General features: G+C 41.7%; 1 protein-coding gene across 5 annotated transcripts in view; it reads left to right on the plus strand.

Moving 5' to 3' along the window:
* Positions 1-22,664, plus strand: part of VCAN (versican) — a 126,438-nt gene that overhangs the window by 84,087 nt on the left and 19,687 nt on the right. For 3 of the 5 annotated variants that reach the window (XM_083576425.1, XM_083576426.1, XM_083576427.1), the window contains 4 exons: positions 1,901-2,014; positions 3,971-4,084; positions 15,790-15,948; positions 18,046-18,128. In XM_083576425.1, the coding sequence (XP_083432551.1) occupies positions 1,901-2,014; positions 3,971-4,084; positions 15,790-15,948; positions 18,046-18,128 (470 nt within the window). Of the gene's footprint in view, positions 1-1,900; positions 2,015-3,970; positions 4,085-7,888; positions 7,937-15,789; positions 15,949-18,045; positions 18,129-22,664 lie in introns of all 5 variants that reach the window. The other 2 variants (XM_083576423.1, XM_083576424.1) reach the window with 1 other exon arrangement.

Below are 22,664 nucleotides of genomic sequence, written 5' to 3' on the forward strand. Positions count from 1 at the left end.
ATTGGATCTTTTGTGGGTATGGCTGGCAGAAGTGCCTTTCCCTCATCAATTACTTTTGGCTGTATCTAGGCTTGGCAGATTCACATGCAACATGTGCCCATTCATTGTCCAGCAACAGTGAAGGGTGATTGCATGAAGAAAAGACATATTGTGTGAGAGAGCCATGAAACTTTGGGTTACATGGGGTAATAATTTTGGAATATTTACAGAATAACAAGTCTTTTTATGTTAACAGATATTCTAAGGTTATTAGACTTTGATATGTCATAATAATGCAGATATATTTGTCTTCAGCCAGATATACCTATGTGCAAAAGGGGGCTACATAATGAGTCTTACTAATAGTAATTTTGACTGGATTCACAATTGTATCCCAATCCTGGAATGAAAGAAAATCACACCCTACTAAAGAGGTGGATAGCAATTATCTCCCTGCCCCATTGAATCTGCATCAGTTCTCTTGTTTTACTCTTTTGTACATGGGGTATGGTGGGATTCAGGCTGAAATCCTATACCCACTTACAGCGGCATAAGCCCCGCCCAATGAGACTTCTGAATAGGCATGTATAGGATTTGCTGTTGGTGTGGGTTTCTGCATTTGGAACAACTGCTTTACATGTGATAAGCTCCCACTGTTGAGGGAACATGACAGATGGATGATTTCCTAGTACTCTTGGTGGCACTTTTGGTATGGCTGTGATAAATTACGCTATTGGTCTCAAGTTCTTTTTAAAGTTTGTGGTTGTTTTGTTTTTAAAATGTAAGGATGAGTCCTTGACATTAGTGGAGATCTCCCATTGTCAACCATGACAGGAAGCATTACGAATAGTGGTAGACAGATAAATTTGAAGACATAGGATTTTTTTAATTTGTATTTGTAATTAAATCATTAAAGGAGGCACTCCGGGGCATGATCTGTTCCTTTATGACAGGACAGATTTACACCTTCTTAATGTGTTTATTATCAAATATAAATATGATTCCCTGTTGATTGATGCTGTTTTCATGTCATAAAGATGTTTTATGTGTGACAGTGACTTGCCATGCAGGTTCTGTATATTGGTAGCTTACATGTGTAAAAGATTATAGTCTTAATCATTCCCCGAAGTCTTCCCATGGCAAGGCTATAGATATGATTGAAAATGGCTGTAGTAGTTCCACTAAGCACTTATATGTAGCATAAGTAATCATACCTGATGCTATCTTGATATAATGCATATGAGGAACTGGTCCAAATATCAGATGCAGAACCAAAATTGCATACTATTCATTGCATACTATTTTACATAATATAAGAGCCTTATATATTTGTAATCTTATGTGAAATAATGTTTAAATATGCATATTGGTTTGGCCTCTTACTCAGTTAGTCCTTCAATAACCATATAAAGAAACAAAATGAGAATATGGCTTGATGGAAAGCAAACAATATCCAGAATGACAAACAAGAAGTGTGGTATAAGAATGCATGTTCTGTGTACCCAATCATTCCACATAAACTAACCCCGTTCAGATAAATGCATATTTCACTCACTGTGCACATATGTTTTAACTGTTTTCGGCTATAATTAATTGTCATGTCATGCCAACTAAATCCTCAGTAGAATATTGCAATTGCCAAAAATAATACAAAATGTCATTTGAAGAAAATGAAATATTGCTGAAAGTAAATTGTTTTCACCAGCAAGTAAGGATTGCATTGCCAACATGGATGATGGCTGATTTACTATTACTGCTGCATATTATGATGAATTGATTTTGGTTTCTGTCTAATCTGCAACTATAGCAAATCTGACAGAACCAGCTGAAAAGTAGGAAATGTCTTTCTGCTGAAAGAGAGTCAGCACCCAACAAGCAATTTTAGCAAAATATAGCAATTTTCCATGAACTCACTTTACAGGCCAAGAGCCATGCAAGAGTAATCCATGCCAGCATGGGGGAACTTGTTATCCACGTGACACTTTCTACATCTGCACTTGTATGCCGGGTTTCAGTGGTGACCAGTGTGAAGTAGGTAAGAAGCAAAGTCTTTGTTGGTATTTGATTATCTGATTATTCAATGTGCAAAACAGGGCATGGTATTGCAGTACCAGGAGACTCAGACTGATGTAAACAAGCAAGACGAACTCTTGCTTGCTTACCAATTTTGTCCATTTTCGGTCCAATCCACAAATGCAATTTGTGTATGGGAGTAAATTTTCATGTGCCAATCTACTGTGCTGAGTGGACAAAAGCCAGCGGGAAGATGGGAATTTTTATCCAGTACACCAGCAAAATGTGCCTTCTTCCATATGCTTTCTTATGTGGTAGTTTGTATACAAACTTGAACACCAGGCAGCAAATCTCTGTGAGATGTACTAGGATGATCAACTGCAATTTATACACGTGCAAAACCTGTAGAAATATTTATGAATGGCAATATCTGGTGTTTATAAATGGATGAGGAAGAATAACTGCCTCAAATGTTTGAATGCTGCTAATAGCCTGTTGAAAGTTCTTCCAGTTTAGATATCAGATTAGTAGCACACATTGGAGGTAAGACCGCTACATGTGCTGAAGAGAAGTTAAAAAGAAACTGAGTGGTTATTGCAGGAAGAAGTATGAGCCTATTCACTGAATGAATTAATGAATTTGCTTTTATTTATTTATTTATTTATTTATTTATTTATTTGATTGATTGATTGATTGATTGGTTAGGCCAGTCACATTGCATGAAGACAAAAACAGTTGTGGTAATGGCAAGACTCTTTGTGATGATGGACTCTGTAAACAGTTAGCCTACTGTTCTTGGATTAGCCAATTTCTCTGGGATTCCTATGTTTGTATCCAATGAAGTTGTCCCAATTGTACAAGGAATTCTGCTTGTGCAACGGAACTTCCCCTCCCTCTCCTCTTGCTGCATGTGCCCTCAATCTGTTTTGGAGGGTTGGAGCAACCCCAATAATATATTGGGGGACACAGGACAACCTTCACTGGACACAACCCCTACTGTTTGGAGTTACATTTTTATGACCACCAGGATATGAAAGGGCAAGAACAGTAGGAACAGATGGCAGTGTCTACCGCAATAATGTGAAATGCAGCCATTGCAACCTAATAGGAGTTCAGTCTTCCATGGTCCCAAGTTAGAATAGGTTGGACACATCATAAAGGTATTCTGAGGGAGAGAGAGAGAGAGAGAGAGAGAGAGAGAGAGAGAGAGAATGAGCTGCAGTACTCTTTCCCTCAACAGTACATTTCCGAGCACAATTCAAAGTGTTGGTGCTGACCTTTAAAGCCCTACACTGCCTCAGCCCAGTATACCTGAACGAGCGTCTCCACCCCCATCGTTCAGCACGGACACTGAGATCCAGCTCCAAGGGCCCTCTGGCGGTTCCCTCCCTGCGAGAAGTGAGGCTACAGGGAACCAGGCAGAGGGCCTTCTCGGTAGTGGCACCCACCCTGTGGAATGCCCTCCCATCAGATATCAAGGAAATAAACAACTATCTGACGTTTAGAAGACATCTGAAGTCAGCCCTCTTTAGGGAAGTTTTTAATGACTGATGTTTTATTGTGTTTTTAATATTCTGTTGGGAGCTGCCCAGAGTGGCTGGGGAAAACCAGCCAGATGAGTGGGGTATAAATAAATTACTACTACTACTACCACTACCCACTACTATTACTACTACAAGTTCTGAGAGGTAGAAACCGAGGATGCAGGTTACAGACCCAGCGGTCATGCAGGATGGTTTAAAATGTTCAGGCGTGTGTATATTTTGTTTAGAATTGTTCTGCAAATTCTGAGATGCAAATGCTGCTGCACTCTGTGTGCAAATGTTGAAGAAAATCGTTAGGTCCTTCTGCATTGTGATATCTGAAAGCAATTTATGTACATTATTTATTTGACATTATTAATACACATAAACTTTCTTTTATATTGCAAGTGAGGACAATACCTCATTCTAAATAACTCTTTCATTTTCTTGCGCAGACATTGATGAATGTCAATCCAGCCCTTGCAGAAATGGAGCCACATGCATTGATGGCATCAATACATTTACTTGCCTTTGTCTTCCAAGCTACGTTGGGGCTCTTTGCGAAAAAGGTGAGTTCAGTTTGAAATTTATAGTTAACTCCACTGTGCTTACAATAGAATCAAATATGCAAATTTGCTAACAAATCAAGCCTCTATTAGGAGGGTGGTGGCAATTAATGGATAATTATTTTTCTTTGCTTTTATTTTCTTTCGCTTGTGTTGCTTTGCTTTCTTTCTCCTTCCTGCTGAAAATAGTCATAACTGGGGGGCGGGGGCAGGAATTGCTGTAGTCTCTTTTACTGAGGTAGAAAATTAATCCTCTGGGCTTGATTTTAGTTTGTCATCTTATGTTTCCAACATTTGACTTCAAGAGTGATGTTTAAAAAATGAAGTTTTAAGTTTGGGATATGGTTCTTTAATCTGTGTTCTTTAATCTGCCCCTGGACGATGCTATTCCAGATTCCAGAAAGGTAACTGCATTAGTCTACTACAGCAAATACAAAAAAGAATTTATTGTTACATAACTTTGTGGACCAAAGCCTCTTTCAGCAGATAAATCTTATCCTCAGTTGGCAAGTCTCTTCATCTCTGTGTGTGTTTACACAGGTGTAGAGGTTTTTTTGGGGGGGAAGGGGAGACTCCTGTGGGTGCCCAGATATTGTTGGACTACAACTCCCATAATCCCTGCAATCCTGCACCCACTTTGTTGGGTAATAAACATACTGAATTCTATGGGCCTTTAAATGCATGTATAGAATTGTGATGTGAATTGATTTTAGAAATGTTCTGCTTGAATTAAGACAGGAAACATGAGGTCCTTCAGATCATATCAGTGGAGAAACACTTCACTCCCATGAACCAACAAAGATTCATGCCCTGCCAGTATGACAAGTGGGCAGAGATGATGCAGTTGTTCTTCAGCACCATGTAGGGGACCTTAGGTTCACCAACCCAGGGATTGGAGGCCTGTGGCCTTCCAGGTGTTGCTAGACATCATCCATGACCATTTGCCATGCAGGCTGGGGCTGATGGTAGATGGAGCCCCAAACATCCAGAGGGTTACAGATTTTCCTGGTGAAGAGAGAGAAAAGTAAACAGTGGAATCCAAAAGCCATGAAATGCAAAAGGTATATGACATTTCTGCCATTTACAAGATAAGCACAGTGATGGTAATACATGTGAATGCTAACACACCCAACACTGCAGACCTGAGAAAGTCCTTAACAAACTCAATAAGCCTTTCTCAAGGTGACACCATGTTTTTCTTTCCTTTTGTGTCTGGGTCTTCTGGTCAAGCAGGCTAACGTAATGGCCCTACGGAGAAGTTAATTACGTAGTGTTGCTGTGGGCTTTCCAGCACTCTTTTAACATTACCTCCCTGCCCTTCATTTGTAAAGGTGGTATTACAGAATAAACACGAATCTTCCAGCATGGGTTCAGGCCTGTCCAAAGGTAATAGGGAAATTTCCAGGATGAAAAATGAGCTGAAAGTTTTAAAAGTTGTGGGTTTTACCCCTTTACGTTCACCCTCACATGTAGGAAAATACCATTTCCCCCCCATCTTGCTCTGACTGGATTCACTCACAGCTAGAGCAAGAGTGTCTTCCAGGCATAATTACATAAACATTGGCATGTTTCAGGCTTGCCTTTCATCGTAAGCCTACTGGGCGAAAGACTGTGAATTTGCAAGTGCTTTAAAAATATTCCATGAGCCTGAAGGGACTTTTTTTTTGCTTTTGTTTTGTTAATGTTGAAGCCTCAGGCATAGGACTAGGTCCAGCACTCATTATATTTCAGTTTTGCAGTAGTCTGGCATAGGCTGGAAAAGACTCCTGAAATCTCCTCTTTAATACAAGAATTTGACCCATGTTTTTACAGCAGAAGGATATTTCTGAAAATATCTTCCCGCAACAAATCCTTAACGCTGAAATAGTCTGAAGTTCATGGTAGCTTTAAGTTGTGCTTTATGACCAACCAGGGAGAGTGTATTTGAAATGCTTAATGTGAACATTTCCTCGTTTGTCAGTCTGAAACAGACCTCAGCTCAGTCAACTCTGGAATTTAAATTTCCTCCACAGAAAGTCCTGCAGTGGTTTGGGATCGCAGGAAGGCATTCATTGGCAGCCCCTACCCCCTGCCCATTCTACCAGACAATGGGGGAAATGTGGACCCCTGTCTGGAAAGCAGTTTTGATTACATGTCAATGAACCTGATTTCATTAGATCTAAAGCAAAGCCAAAAAGTACAGAACCATGCATTCCTATGCCACGAAAGGGCATGAGTGAATGATTCTGTTGTTTCCTAGAACTAGTTATTGGCTTGTAAAAACAATCGTTTGCCAAATGGATTTCTGAGTGCTTGTGAACATTTGAACTAATATTAGAGAAGATGTAGGTGACCTTTTTGTTGTACCAAGAAGGTAAGGTAATTGTATGCAGGTCAGTTGGCATTCAGCCAGTGTTGATATTTTCTCTGTCAGTATCAGCTTAGTGGGGGAACATGAGGGCCAAGAAAGGGACATTAGCCAGTGAATCCTGGTTGTCACAGTGGAAGAGATGGAAGAACTGAAATATGGAAACATCAGGATTCACTGCTATTTGACTGCTTTCACTTCCTTCACTTCTTCTAATAGGCAGAGAAACCCAAGATTGTGGAAGCTGCCTTATATTGAGTCAGGCTGTTGGTTCATCTAGCTTAGTATTATCTATAATGACTGGTAGTAGCCCTCTGAGGTTTCAGGCAGGGGTCCCTCCCTTTCTATAAATGTTGAAAATTGAACCTGGGACCTTCTTCATGCAAAGCAGATGTTGTATCACTGAGCTGCGGCCTTTCCCCATAGGTAGACCTCATCTGTGAAAAAGCTGTCTGAATACTGTTCCCCGTCAGTTTGCAACTAACACTGGATTCAGTGTGTTCATTGCCAGATCAGACTGTAAAATGGGGCGGGGGGCGGTGAGCTACCAGAGGGCCAGTGCCTCTCTCAGCCCTGTGGCAGCCCAGTTTCCTAAAAAAGATCCTATTAAATGAACAAGAGCTTACTTCTTAGCCTGATTACTGTATGGGGGGAGAGTTTTCGTAGAGAGAGAGATGGTTGGGTGACAGCAGGGGAAAAATGTTTTTCCCTTCCTCCTCCCATGCTGCCACCTTCTGAAAATTACCGTATTTTTCTGTCTATAAGACACCCCTTATTTTGGGGGACTCTAATTTAAGAAAATGGGGGGAGATGGCCCCCATATATAAGATGCCCCAAAATTTTGGACATTGTTGTTTAGGAAAAAAATCTAGTCTTATACACGGAAAAATACGGTATGTCCCTTGCAATTGCTCTTAGATAAAGGTTCCATTCTCATTCCCGCCCGCCCCCCAACTACCACAGGTAGGGATGGGATGAGAAAAACAGCAAATGATGGTGAGGGGAGTTTAAAATGACAGTGCAAATGTGGAATATGTGTGGCTGAGGTTGTATATGCGTGTGTAGATGGAGGTGTGTGACTAGATTGGGTATGTTGCTTTTGGGGTTGGCTGCATCTAACACTGGCTTTTGACTTTTTTAATTGGGTGGCTATTTTGAAGAAATGCAACACAATCAGCATATTTATTCCAAGACCGTTGGAACAAAGTAGAAGGCGTGCTTTAAACTATGGTCTTCCTTTGTCTTTGCCTTCATCTCTGCCGCCTTCTTCTTCTTCTTCTTCTTCTTCTTCTTCTTCTTCTTCTTCTTCTTCTTTTGCACTCTGCTCCTATAGCTCAGGTTTTGCTTTTGGCGCCATTTCTTCCTGGCAGTACAACTCAGCCTTACTGTGTTATATAAAGTCTTCTTTACATATATAAAAACATTAAGTAAAATTGAACCTTCGTTGCACTGTTTACCAGATGCAGATGTGCATGTGAACCTGCTGCCAAAACTGCGCAGATGCAATTGTGAGTAGACAACCCTCCTTGGGGCAGTATAGCCAGAGATGGTTTCTTTTCCCCCTTCCTCCTCTTTTCTTTTCTTCCTCCTTTTCCTAAGGAAAATAAATGATTTCTTTGTTAGCAAAAGTGCTCCATTTTATAAAGGAGTTCGTTCCCTGTCCAAATGTTTGTGATTGCTCTTGTCCCTCCCCACAGGCTCAGTTCTGGAAGTCATTGTAGTTTGGGAAGGAAAGAAGCATTTCTGTTTGGAAATAGCTTCTAGCTCAGTTCCCACAGCTGAGAAGGACTGGGGGAAGCAATGCCACTTCTGAAAGCCATTTGACTAAATTAGATTTACAAGCTTTTGCTTTATATGTTTGCTAAACCCACTTCGTCTCATGCCCTGAAGTGAAGCCATCTTGGGGAGTTAGAGCTTGTCTGCACAGGACCCTGCTTGGCAGCAGGACTCTTCAGGCAGCTTAACTGGGCACAACATGTAGACCGGAAAGTGGGATTAGAGTGGCCATGTGCCTTCCTTTATAGCAGACAGTCCTCTGTTTGAAGGCATCCTTTATTTGAAGGGTTGTCTAACCCAAGTCCCATTTAAATACCTTTAGATGTGAGAACAAGGGGCCTTACAGTTTCCAACCTGGAGACGTGCCCAAACTCAACCGCTCCCTTTTAAGCCTGATCTTCCTGCGATCTTAAAGAGGGAGATGGAGACTCCCAAAGGCTCTTTCTCCCTTCCCTGTTAAACCCAATCTCACGGCAATGTTAATGGGAGGGAGACTTGCAAATGCTTCCAAAAGCCTTTGGGAGTCACTCCGCCTACAGTCTTGCTTAAAGGGGACTCCCAAAGGCTTCTTCTCCCTTCTTCCCTTTTAAGCCCAGTCTCACTCCGATGGGAGCAGAAGGGATTTTGACATCAACTTTGGCCTATGGTGCCAAAACGGTTCTCCACCTCTGCTCTGAATGAACCTACCTAGGGAGAGCCGGTTAAGACAGGCCTGCCTCCTTGATGCATCTGAGGGGAACCCGGTAGAAGCTTTTGCCTGCTTCAAGAAAGGGGGTGGCAGTGAGGAATCTAGTAGCCAAATATTTCTGCACTTTTCTAAAAACCATAGTTGCATATAATTAACCTAATAAGGGTATCTGGTTCCTAAATATATATTATGCACACGATTATATTACCTTTCTTCTAAAAGCAATAAGATATATCTACCTTACCTTGCTTGACTGATCTTTCAGACTGTAAGCATCTTGATTGTACCACTTGTCTCCTTTTGTAAAATTGTGTAAGATGGTCTACACTGATGGTACATATAATAGGCCCTGGCAAGGTCTGCTGGAATAGGCAACTTAGGGTGCAGCAGATCAACATTAAGTCCCTAGCTCAGTGAAAGATACAGAAGTGCAACTTGCTCAGCTGGGACTCACCTGGCTGAACCAAGGCCAATGTAAGCCTTGGCATTCTTTGAGGGATAGCAGGAACGCAACCGGGGGGAGGGGGGGCTTAGGCTGCATGTCATGTATGCTCAGTTCAGCCATGTGACCTGGCAGCCTGCTGCATAACACTATTTTAAAGGCTTGTTTTCCTTCTACCAGGCTTAGGCAGAGCAGCAGCAGCAGCCATGCTGTTGAACAGAGGTCTCAGCTATACAGCTGCAAATAGGACGTTTTCAATGTGTTGTAAAGTGCAATATGCAAATGTGACACTAGATGGTGACAGTGAGCTATGCCAAATTCTATGTATTTTTCAAAATGTTTTTTGAAAAAGCATTTTCATAGCGTTTTTAATATGTATGTAGATTCCACCAGAATTTGGATCTTGTGTAGCTTTGCTATGGCTTAATTTACACCAGCTTGCTTTATGGCAGTTTCTTGTGCATAGGTTTTATCCCTTAATAATGATTAAATTCCCAGGGAAGAAAATATGACAGTCCTAGAAAGAGGTTTAAATGACACACATGACAACATTTATACATAATTGTGGTGGTAGATTGGTCACAAGAAATGTTGCATGTAAAGCACATTTCAGTTAATATCTTACAAATTTTCTTAATGTTAAGAACCTCAAAGGAGAGAAAAAGGCAAAACATGTATGTTTCTTTTCCTTTGTTGGGGGAATAAAAGTATGTGTTTTTGTGACTAACATAACATGGTCAAGCAACATAAGTTTTACTGACCTAAACTCATCTGAATTCCCCCCCCCCAACATAAAATTTATTGTCATTTCACCAAATGAAAAGCAAAACTATATCTCTGCAATGATGGATCATCAACCAATTCTCTATTTTCTTAGAGAGGTATTTAACCAAATTTTAAAAAAAAGAAAGAGAGAAATTCTGAGTAACCTTGCATGTCATGCTTCAGGTTGTTTTACTCATGTGTAAAATGTCATTTTGAAAAATTGTTGCCGGATCATGAAACTTTGGAAAATTATCTTTCAAATGATACAGAACATGTTAACTATATATGGAAAATAAAAAATGGGTCTGCAGGTTGACATGTTAATGGAATTACCCATTACCTACCACATTTTGTATTCCGTGTTTCCCCAAAGGACATCAGAGATGCATCCATGAAGTAATACCGTTTTTATCCTAAAAACATCCGTTTAAGGTAAAGTAGGCTAAAAAGTGACTTGCCAGTAAACTTCATGGCTAAGGCAATTTGAACCTAGGTCTCAGTCTAAGTCCAGTGCTTTATCTACTATACCCCACTGACTTTGATAGTAGTTGTGGTTCGGACTTTGCTTTTCTTGCATTTTCAGAGGACTTTTAAAACAAGACGAGGGTTATAGTCAAATGTTTGTTGCAACAGTTAAAAACAACAAGCCAATAGCTCTAAAACAATTTTTTAAAAGCAACTCTGCTCAGAATCTCTAGACAGTATAACTTAGATATGTCTGAAGAATAATATCCATGCTGAAGTTATTGTAAAGAGATGATGTGAATATATAAATCACCCGTCCTCCATAAATAAAAATGAACTGCTGCACTATAATGACTCCTGGGTTTAGTGAAACAGCTTTTAAAACACCATAAACATGCCAAGCTGCATTTCAATTCTTATATAATACATTTTAACTATGAATGTCTAGAATGTTGTAAAAGAAAGTGTCTCTATGCACATGGGTCGGATTGGATTATTATTATTTGTATTTAAATTATTCACCGATTCAGGAAATTTCATGGATTATCTAGGCTAACAGCCTCTTTGGTGCTTAAAAAAACCTGAGACCTCTTTTTGTATATGGACCTCACATTAGCACCATCCTATGGGTTGTATCTAATGTCAGTCCTGCTCAGAATAAACCCATTCAAATGGAAGGACATGGTTAACTTGGGGGTACATCCATTTCAGTGGGCAGAATTTAGTAGAGTGCAACCTTGTGGAAAGAAGATGCAGTGGAGCTCTGCAGGGACTGTACCATTTTGGAATGCTGGTAGAATGTTGTATGTTAAAACATCCACAAATATCCAAATATCCCTTCTCCTAGAAAATGCTTGTGTCAGGAAGTAGGCTAGAATGGAACTCTTTTTCTCAATGTAGATCCTGACTGGATTTGAACCATCCCTCTACCCCAGAGCATGATTTTTAAAAAAGCACATCTGTAAAGGGCTCAGGCACAACCCAAAGCAGCAGTGGAATTTTATGCCACTTGTCAGCTCCACTCTGGGGTTCTGCGGTACTGGCAGTGTAATTGACACGAAGCCATTAAAATGTGCTACGTTGCCAAGTTTCATGTTTGCTTCCCTTTAGCAAAATTGAATTATAGGCTGATGCAAACGCTTTTCTACTGTGAGTTCTTATCGGGACCATCCGTCACGTGAAGATAGACAACGTGCATTTCATTATTTTATGTTTCAGTTTTACAGCTGCCTTCAGAAAATAATCCCTTAAATTTATTTAATATATTTAAAAAGGTCCCCTCCAGGGGCCTTTTTATTATTGTTTGGCTGGTCTTAATCTCTGTTGAGGTAGTACTCCAGCTTTGCATCTGTGAACTGCACAACAACATGCACAACAACAGTTATTTTTTTTCCATGGCTATTTTCAGTCATCAGTTCTTAAAGACCGCATTGCCAAAATGAAAAACGCAAATAATGTTTTTTTTTTATGAAGGCTGTGGGAAAAAACACAAGACCCTTCCATATTAGGGCCAGAAATCCACCTGGATCTAATTTTTCTTTCTCACTAGTTATAACTTGTGTGTCCTGTTGCAATGTTAAAACCTAGCACACAGGCCCAGTCCAACTAAAGTTATTCATGAAACCAGTGGAACAAATCAGTTGCAGCTGACTCGAATCCCATTGCTTTCAATGAGATTTAGAACCAAACTACGTGTGCAGCCATGTGTATTATATTCATGTTTCTTCCCTTTTCACATACAGAAAATTGAGAAGTGGGGGCATCTTTTCTTTTTTTACATGACAAAGGAGGTGAACAAAGCCATTGCCCCTCCCATAGTGTGAACTGTTGCTTTAAAATAATAATAATTCTGCCCACCCAGCTCATTTCTGATTTTAGGGCTTGTGTGTAGGAAGTGCTTCAAACATTCGAACACAGCATGATAAGATGGGGGGGGGGGAAAGGGGCCAAATCTGACACGTGTGTAGTTTCTCAATATTAATCTCCATCCTGTGTGCCGGCAGAGATGTTGGGGAATAGGGTGGAGTTGGGCAGGGGCAGACCATGCACTGAATTTCTCTGTGGAGAGGAGAAATTCTCCTACAGTTTCTCAGTGCGGGGCTTTCCCCCCCCCCCAAGAGGCAACAGTGTGACTTCACACCCTCCACAATACCCTGGACATACCCAGGGCACTGTGTGTCTATGTGTGGTGTGGAAGAGAGGAAATGGTGACCATAACAAAGAAATAGCAGAGGGAAATATGAGAAAATTCAGCAAAGTGGTTTTCTTTTTCCTTGTAGCAGGAGTGAGAAAAGAAAAACCTCTAAGAAAAAACCAAGACATGTCCCCTCGGCTCTAGATGGGATTTTGCTTCCCTTACCCACTTGATACAAACATTATTTATATATACACACACAGACACACGCCACTTTACATGTGCATCAGGAAGACATGTGGAGATGTGAAAAAGTACAGCTTGCTGGCCCATGTCACTCGTCTTGACTCATAGTCATGACTAACTTTGTCAGGGTGTGGGCTGCAGTGTTTTTGAGTATTAGTTGACAATAGTCTTCATGCATCATTTTTATTATGGCAGTGAACTTCCTTGGGTCTCCATTTTCAGAGTGTTAGGAATCAGGAATGAATTTTCTTCACAGTTAAATCTGAAATCTGTGCCTCTGCCTTTATCTACTTCAAAATCTATTTGCACAGTCTGGATGAATTAAATCAATGGAAACTTTGCCATTGGCTTCACTGAGATGTACATTACTTGGGTAAATCTGACTATCCTCAGCTAATCTCTGCTCAGTGAATCATGTTGTCTGAATGATATTACAATGGGTTTTGATCATTAGCTGTGATTAGAGCTTGTTTAGTCATGGAGTCTGAGTGCAGGAAGCCCCTCCCAGCCCTGTATGTTTAAAACTGCATCACTCAACAATGGTTAATGGGGGGAATAAGTGACCTTTAACTACCAAGCATAGGGTATAGTTTTGCTAAAGGAATTAAAGTGGATCAGACGCCCAAGTGTGTGCAGGGCTTGCAGCTTCATTTATGCTGTCTTTTTTCCTATGAAATGTTAAAATGATATCACGGTCTTTTAAGCCGTTAAATGACACAGATGAGGTTGTTCTTTTTTTTTTTTTTTGCAATTCCACGTGGAATGTGGTATCTGGCATCTGGTGTAGAATTTCCTTTCTGCTTTCTAGCGCTAATGGCTGAGTGTATGCATCTGGAAAACATACAAGCCATGGCCCAAATCCAAAAAGCTCTATATGCAAATAGCTTTCTTTGAAGATGTAACTGCAGCAGCTCCCTCTGCTGAAGAAGCAACCTGTACACTGTTCAGATGAGAAAGTGTCCTGATTCTAGTGTAGTGAGAGCCACTGCCTGTGATTATATCTTCAGGCTTAGTTGCCGTCCTAGCTGGGTCCTGGGTCACAAGGGAACGTCCAGATAACAGAGCTATTGTGGGCACAGTCAGCAACCAATCCAAGGCCAGTCTGAGGTCTGTTGCCAGGCAAGAAGTATTTCAAATGAGGTCTAAGGCAAGGTCTGATTTCGGGCAAGCAGTGCTTAGAATCAAGGCACATTTCTGGTAGAAAAGCATTGCCCAAGTCCTGCTGAATTCTGTCAACTGTTGTCAAAGAGAAGTGTCCTCAGAAGGAAGACCTTACTCATGAGAAGACCATTACTCCCATGGAACCTTTCCTCGAAGTCTTGCACGTCTCCATTTCCATCTGTTGTTGAAGGCATCGGTCACTTCTGCAGGCTCAGAGCCCATTAGATCTTGGCTGCTGATGTCTGGACTGGTAGCCTAACACATCCTTATCTCTAAATCTAGCTGGTTCCTGGGCTTTGCTCAGCACAGGAGGCTCCAGGTTGTTCCCAGATGAAGAATTCCCTGGGTGAAAGCATACAACTTCCTTGGCAGCTGTGGTCCTCAGGAAGCTCTTTTTATGTTTATGGGTCAGAGTTTTTGGGTGTAATAAGGTTACCTGTCAGTTCGTTGTTATCTCTGCCAGTGGACCTTAACTTTCCAACCCTCAGTAAAATTCACTTCTCCAGACCACTTCCTTGTCTTGCACAATTTCTTCTTCAAAGTTGGACATCAAAAGAGATGCTCTTAGTTTGCTCCTGTGATTCATTCTATGCTCACTAAGATCAGGGCCTTGGGTGTGGTTGCTGTTGTTTAGTCATTTAGTTATGTCCGACTCTTTGTGACCCCATGGACCAGAGCACGCCAGGCACTTCTGTCTTCCACTGCCTCCTGCAGTTTGGTCAAACTCATGCTGGTAGCTTTGAGAACACTATCCAACCATCTCGTCCTCTGTCGTCCCCTTCTCCTTGTGCCCTCCATCTTTCCCAACATCACAGTCTTTTCTTGAGTGTGGTAGCAGCATGTTATTTGGAATATGCTTTCAGTGAACATCAGCCTGATACCTACAGTATTGGCATTTGATCTCCTGCCTAAAATTCACCTGTTTGTCCAGGCTTTACCCTGAGGGGTGATTCAGCTGTTTCAGTGTATTAAGCTGATGTGTAATGTATTTTGTATTTGTTTCATGGTTGCAATTTTATTGCTGATTTTATGCTGTTCACCACTGTCAGGGAGAGGCAAACGGGAAAAGATGAAAGGACAGAAACCAGCAGTTATAGGGAGCCTAGAGAGATTATCAGCAGTGTGTCGTCAGACAGTCAGTCTGACGAAGAGGAGGAGGAGTGTGAGCCTGGGACTAGTCATGCTGTACACAGAGGAAATAAGGGGAGGAGTTTTCGCAGATTTGCCTGCTGGGTAAAGAAAAGAAGGAAGTAACATTAGTGGGAGCAACTGCGCACAAGGGGAAGGAGGTTAATGGAAACGCTGGAGATGTACGTTTGAACTTTGTCAAATAAATCAAGTGTTTGGAACTGGCTGGGAGCCCGGAGTCTTATCTATGGCCAGCTGGAGAGCACTAAGCCTCTGACAACCACCATGGTCTCCCCCCACCCCTTAATGTTGATGTTATGTAATATTTTCCAAAAAACAATCTGCAGAAGGCACACACTTACTACATAAATGTTATTCACAGACTCAGTTTTTTTTTTTGAGTGAAGCATTTGAGTGTTTCTGTATGCAGAATGTGTGGTTCCCTTGTCACTGAATGCTTCATTTTGGGCATTTCAGCGTTGGCTCTGCCAATGGGCAGCCCTTGGGCATTGCCAACCCATGTTTACAATAAGAGTTTTGCAATTGTTTGTTGCAGATACCGAAACCTGTGATTACGGATGGCACAAGTTCCAAGGGCAGTGCTACAAATACTTTGCTCATCGGCGCACGTGGGACGCGGCAGAGAGAGAGTGCCGCCTCCAGGGAGCCCATCTGACCAGCATCCTGTCTCATGAAGAACAGCTCTTTGTGAACCGTATGTGGCATTTTGATCCAGCGCTGTGCTTGAGGATGCAGAGGCAGTGGAAATGGCTCTAAAATAAAATATCCACCAGGCCTCCAAATATTTTATTTTATGTTTTGCTTTCTGAAATGTGTGTTATCGTTTATCCTTTTTAAAAGAGGACCTTTTGTCCTTGACCACTACTTTGTTCCTTTCAGCCCAGCTCTAAGGATCTGCCAAACTCATTAGCTAGAGTGGGAGAAATGGCTGATCTTTGGAGGGATTCATCTTTTACAATCCTAAAGAATTTAGTTCATGAGAAAAAGACATTAGAAGAAGAATTAAGTGAGGCATTTTATTCCAATGTTTTAATTTTATTTTAGGTTCACTGTTTAGACAGTCTCATCTCCAGGCACTTTAAAAATACTGTTGCTCGCAGGAACGGCTGCATCAGTCACTTTGCGTTCTGCTACAAGTAGCTGACATTGGTTGCAGTCCCAGGTGCTATCTGAAAATCCAAATTCTCATTTCAGGCTAATGCACATGAGGTTCATTTCAAAATGCTCATCATTAGCTGTGTTAATGTTTGGGTAAGATGTTCATTCCCTGAATATGTTCTTGGAAGCAAACACATGTTCATTCTGGGTTTCTGTTGTCTTCTGAGAAGTCACCAGGTTGTTGATTTTCTGCCAAGTCGTTTGGCACATCCTTCCTTTCAAATGTTTCTAAAAATTGCTTCAGGAGGATATGCATCCCTGGAAAGAAAAATCGGCACACCAGCACGGCACAGCAAAACATTAGAAATAACTAGGAAAATTAAGAGGGAAATATTATGGTGGCCATTTTCATTATTTGTAGCTTATTGCATTTTCTGTTTTTTTATATTAAACAAGAAAATACAGAGCATGGGGTTAGGGTTTCCCCCCTTCAAAAAAAATATAAATATTATGTTTTCAATTGGACATTATTCAACTTCTATGTGCTTATACAAATGTGACACACTCTTTTTACCTCTTCCAGGGAATATTCTATATACAATTTGTGGTACATAACAAAATGGTTAAATTACTGTCATCTACTCACATCATTCTCCAACTCTAAAGAGCTGGACAGCCTGATACATCAGGGGGCAAAATATGCAATGGAGCACCCGCATGTGCACTGAAGTTGCTGGATCACAGTACGTGTGAAATCAGCACAGTCATTGGACATTTGTATTCAGTGACTGTAAAAAATGACAGCAAATGGCAACTGTAGTGATCAAGATGAGTGACCATGGGTGGTATTCCACTAATCAGTACTATCATCATGAGGATTTCCACTTGCCCCTCCCTCTCCCTCTTACACACCCTACTCAAATCTTCTCAAGGGACTTGGGAGAACCATTAGAACAGTTTTAGGGGGCATGCAGGAAATGGGGGGAGAGGAGAAGAATGTTCCATTGCACAAGCCGAAATCTTTGTAGTTGTTGGCATTTGTCTGTCTCAAGAGACAGTGGAGTGTGCCTTCGGGGGTGAAATCAAATTACTGTGTTAGCAACAGCAAGGTGACTTCCTTGGGGTACAAGCCTGGACAATGTGTATGAAGGTCCTGGACTGTCCAGACAACAAGACCCCCTCATCCTCACTGATGTGGTCCAATGGAAAGCAGAGCAGTACATCTGGCACTCTTGCATTGATGGAACAATTGCCTTAGTACTATGTCGAATTCCACCCCCTTTTTTCATAGATAAATTATGAGTCTGATACCATAAGGGCATTGAGAAGTTTTACTTCTTTAAGTGTAACAAACTAAACAAGCCTGTTCAAATACTGGCGAGTGTCAAGCATTTTATCACATAAAGCCATCTGAAAAGCAAACCAACTATCCAATACTTTAAGAGTAGTCAGCAGCGAAATATGAAATCATTGGGGGGGGGGATGTGATTTTTTAAAAAATAAATAACTTCAGTTATAAAAAGGTGGAGCACACTGCGGATATTCATTTATTTTCTCTGTGAAAGAATAATCATTTTGAAGCACACACAGGAAGGCTAATTCAAGTCTATGTAAATACTTTCATTTTGAGATAATTCCCTTTTATGGGAAAGTTGGTTAAAAAAAAAAATTCACTGGTTCTGTTTCCTTTTAGGAATAGGACATGACTACCAGTGGATTGGCCTAAACGATAAGATGTACGAGAGTGACTTCCGCTGGACTGATGGCAGCGTGCTGGTAAGAGACCTATAAAACAGTATCTGGAAAACGTTTCAGTTGTTTGTGACACTGCTTCTTAGAAAAGAAAATAGGTCAGGCTGCGAGAACAATGGAGAAAACTATATCCTAGCAAACAACCAGCCTGATTTGCTATGGTATGGTGTTCTTATTATTGTAATGTAGGGCAGGCAATAATAATGCCAAGGTAGTTTTGGATTTGAGCCCCGGTGAGTGTGACACTTCATGTGTTTGTACATAACTTTCCTTACTCCTGGTCCAGTCTTTCAAATTCCAGCTCAAAACTTACCTCTCCCCTTAACCCTTTTGCCTTCAACCTCCAACTAAAATAAAGTGGCATATGCTTGAATTCATCCCATCTTAGCATTTGCTCACACTCTTTTCTACTGTTGCCCCACCCAACTGAATTAGATTGCATGCCTGGGACAAAGACATGTCATTTGCTTGTATAATAGGGCGAAGTAAGAGAAATGGCTAAGGAAACAGCTTAGCAACTTAAAAACGTAGCTTATACACAACCATTGTATGGGCTTTATGCAAACGGCGGATAAACTGTGGCTCTCCAGATATTTCCAAACAAAGACTCCCATCAGCCCCAAACAGCATGGCAAATGACCAGAGATTATGGTGGCAGTTGTACTCCAGCAACTTCTGGAGGGCGTCAGGTTAGCTGCACCTCCTCTAGGCATTTACTTAAGCTAGGAGGGGTTCAGATTAGATCAGAGAGCCAGTGTGGTGTAGTGGTTAAGAGCGGTAGACTCGTAATCTGGGGAACCGGGTTTGTGTCTCCACTCCTCCACATGCAGCTGCTGGATGACCTTGGGCTAGTCACACTTCTTTGAAGTCTCTCAGCCCCACTCACCTCACAGAGTGTTTGTTGTGGGGGAGGAAGGGAAAGGAGAATGTTAGCCGCTTTGAGACTCCTTCAGGTAGTGATAAAGCGGGATATCAAATCCAAACTTCTCTTCTTCTTCTTCTTCTTCTTCTTCTTCTTCTTCTTCTTCTTCTTCTTCAACCTAAGGCCCATGGGCCACAAATGGCCCATGGGGGTCGTTTAACCGCCCCCAGAGCCGAGCTGCCTGCTCAGCGAGTCCCTGCGCGCTGTGCTAAACTGGTGCAGCGGGGTGCTGGGACTCGTTTTCGCGGTGCCGGAAATCGCGTCTACGCAGACACAGAATGCCAGAAATCGCGAGTGTGTGTGTGTGTGTGTGTGTGTGTGTGTGTGTGTGTGTGATCTGGCCCATGGAGGGATCTCCACCCGGGCAAGGACAACCTTACCGACCCCTGGATTAGATCTTTCTCTAGTCCCTAGTTTCTATGAATGAACCTAAGTTTTAATAGCAACTTCTACTCTCAGCAGAAGTCCAAGCCCACTACTTACCTTCACAAACCACCAGAATATACCGCCCTTCATCACAAGAGTGGTTCACAAGATGAAAACATGAGACAAAAGCACAAATAAATAGTTAAAACAGAAACAATGAATCAATAACTCCCCCTCCCACAAACACATTTAAAAGGCTGTGGAATCAGTCAGAGGCCTGGTTGAAGAAGAATGTTTTGTTTTTTTTTGGCTGGTGCCTGTAATAGATGTGCCAAGCAAACCTCCCCCCGGATGAGAGCATTCCACAAATGGGGAGCCACTGCAGAAAAGACCCGCCCTTGTGTTGCCTCCAGATCCCACATGGAGAGGAGGCACACGAAGAAGGGCCTCAGATGATGAATGCAGAGTCCTGGTCAGTTTGTATGGGGAGAGGCGGTCCTTGAGGTATTTCAGTGAGCTGCAAGCCCTGGATGAGTGAACATTTGCACTAACATTTCCTGTGCTCTCTGTTGGTACCTTTAATACGCAGTTATTTCCTAGGAGAAATGGAGCATCTGGACCCCCCTGAATACAAATTGCTGAGGCTCCTATAGTCCCAGCTGCATTGCACAAAGTCTGCCAACCTGCAGCTACAAGAATAGGTACCCAACGTCCCACACTGAAGTCCTTGCCTTGCGTGTATTCTGCTTTGGAGACTGAAGTCTTCCATGTTCTGTTCTTTTCTAAGGGCTTAAATGGCATTGACGTGAATTTTTATTTTATCCTAACCCAAATTGCCGTGGTGGTGTGGATTTTCTCTGATACCTTGGTGTGGGAGGGGAAGCTTAAATCTGCCCTCCACCCCATATTGTGCTCCTTGGAACAATTCCTGCTCCGTGCCTGGTATTTAATTTTTTAAAAAGCTACAACATGATTGCTAGTGACGTCTTATTCCTGCCCCATGTAGCCAGGCCCTAACTGGGATGGTGTGGGACATTCTCCAATTGAATAGCGTGAACTGAAGTCGGTTCACTCTCCGACCTAAACGCAGATGCTTTGCAACAAAATACTGCATAAATTCAAAAGTAAAGCAAATAAAACTGCTGCTCACTCAGCTGCCCCTTTCTTTTTAAAACAGGGTTTTGTTTCATCCAAGTCAAAAATACCTTTTTTCCATATGAAATATATATATATATATATATATATATATATATATATATATATATATATATATGATTTTTTAGCCTGTGGATTGTGCACAGATACTGGGGCTACGCTTACTATTTGCCTTCTGTTGTCAGGACTCCAGGAAAAGGTCTGGTCCTGGCATCACTTCTGACTATCACACATGTCAGCTTCAGAAAGAAGTCACTGAAGAATCCGCCTTGATTGATTACCATTTAGAGTTTACCAGAGGGTTTGAGCGGCTTTGTGTGTGTGCATGTGTTTGAAGGACTCTTTTCTTTAAGAGCTGCTATTTGCTGCAGGTGACAGTGTAGAAAATGAAAAAGGGGAGCAACTCTTTCCTTCTCTTAATGTGCTATATTGCTGACGTACTTTATTGCTGGAACAAATGTGCTTTATTGTGCCTTGAGGAGTAGTTTCTCTTGGCGTGTGGCAGGAGAGAGCCTGTTTCTCCCCAGGGCACCCTCCCACCCCCTTTTTTTCTCATTCTTGGAAGCCTCACGCATTCTGTCTGTATTGTGGGCTTGAATGGCCTTGTTCTCCACTTGCCATGTTTATCCTCCCCCCACCCTTTCATGATTGAATGCATTCTAGCACTCCAAGAATTGTATTCGCAAGATCAGCCTGTCTTCAAGCTAGTCAGTATTAAACATGTGATAAACCTCAGGGTGGGAGAGCCAAGAATGGCATGGAACCAATCTTCAGACTCCAGGAAATGAAATCCTAATTCAGGCTTTTGAACAAACCCGAGTGTTAAATTTTTAGCTTCTTTTTTGAGATGAGGAAAAGAAGGCATTTGATGAGCAGGATAAGGACATCTGCCAACAGACCTCTTTCCGACTGATCTCCATCCCATTTTTTCCTTCCTTTCTGTTAACCACTTCCCTCCACTTCTTTTCTTTAGAAACAATCAATAACGTTTATGCTTTTTCCAGCTTATACAAACAGGATTAAAGCCAGACTTAGCAGTGATTAGAGCAGTTCTACTGAAATCAATAGAACTTAATTCAGTCATTGCTAACATTAATGGATATCATCTGAGCATGACCAGTATTTTATGCATCCCAAAGTGTTAAACAGCATGCCTCTGAATATCAGTTGCATGGAAATAACAGGAGAAGATGCTATTGCACTCAGGTCTTGCCGGGGTTTCCCACAGATGTATTGCTGGTCACTGTGGGAAACATGATCCTGGACTCGACTGATCTTCATTTTGATCCAGCAGTGCTCTTATTCATTTCTTATGTAAACTTCCTGCCTTCCCAGCTCACTCAGCAAAAGAGAACTGGTCCCAACTTCCACTAGTTGCAATGAATATAATTTTAACCCGCCATCCTTCCAAACACTACAATTCTACGATTCTGTGCATCCTTTTTTATTTAAAGGAATGGGGAAATGTTGTGCGAGAGTTTGGAGAGGAGGAAGGCAGGGGACTAGGGTATATGAGAAGTAGCAAAGAAGTCTACCATGGCTGTATAAGCTTGCCCTCTTCATTGGCAGGGTGTCAAGAGCTGAGACTACAGTGGTACCTTGGGTTAAGAACTTAATTTGTTCTGGAGGTCCGTTCTTAAGCTGAAACTGTTCTTAACCTGAGGTACCACTTTAGCTAATGGGGCCTCCCGCTGCCACCGCCGCGCCGCCATGTGATTTCTGTTCTCATCCTGAAGCAAAGTTCTTAACCCGAGGTACTATTTCTGGGTTAGTGAAATCTGTAACATGAAGCATCTGTAACCTGAAGCGTCTGTAACCTGAGGTACCACTGTACATCTTATCTGCACATTTTGATGCAGCTTTTTCCAACTTTCCAATCAATTAATGAACGTGCACTGTGTTTTGAGCTGAATTCTGACACAGGTTATAGAACTGAAGGGAGTAACAAGTTCACCTGATAGTTCCTTGCGTTGTTTTATTAAGCAATGACTTATTTCCTAAATACCAGAGTGGCTAACCTGCAACCCTCTAGATGTTGCCGGACTCTATTTCCCATCATCCCCAGCCAGCATAACCAGCAGTCAAGGCTGATGAGAGCTGGAGTCCAACACTGAGTG

This window comes from Podarcis filfolensis (assembly GCF_964270895.1).
Source record: "Podarcis filfolensis genome assembly, chromosome: 11".
Lineage (NCBI taxonomy): Eukaryota > Metazoa > Chordata > Lepidosauria > Squamata > Lacertidae > Podarcis > Podarcis filfolensis.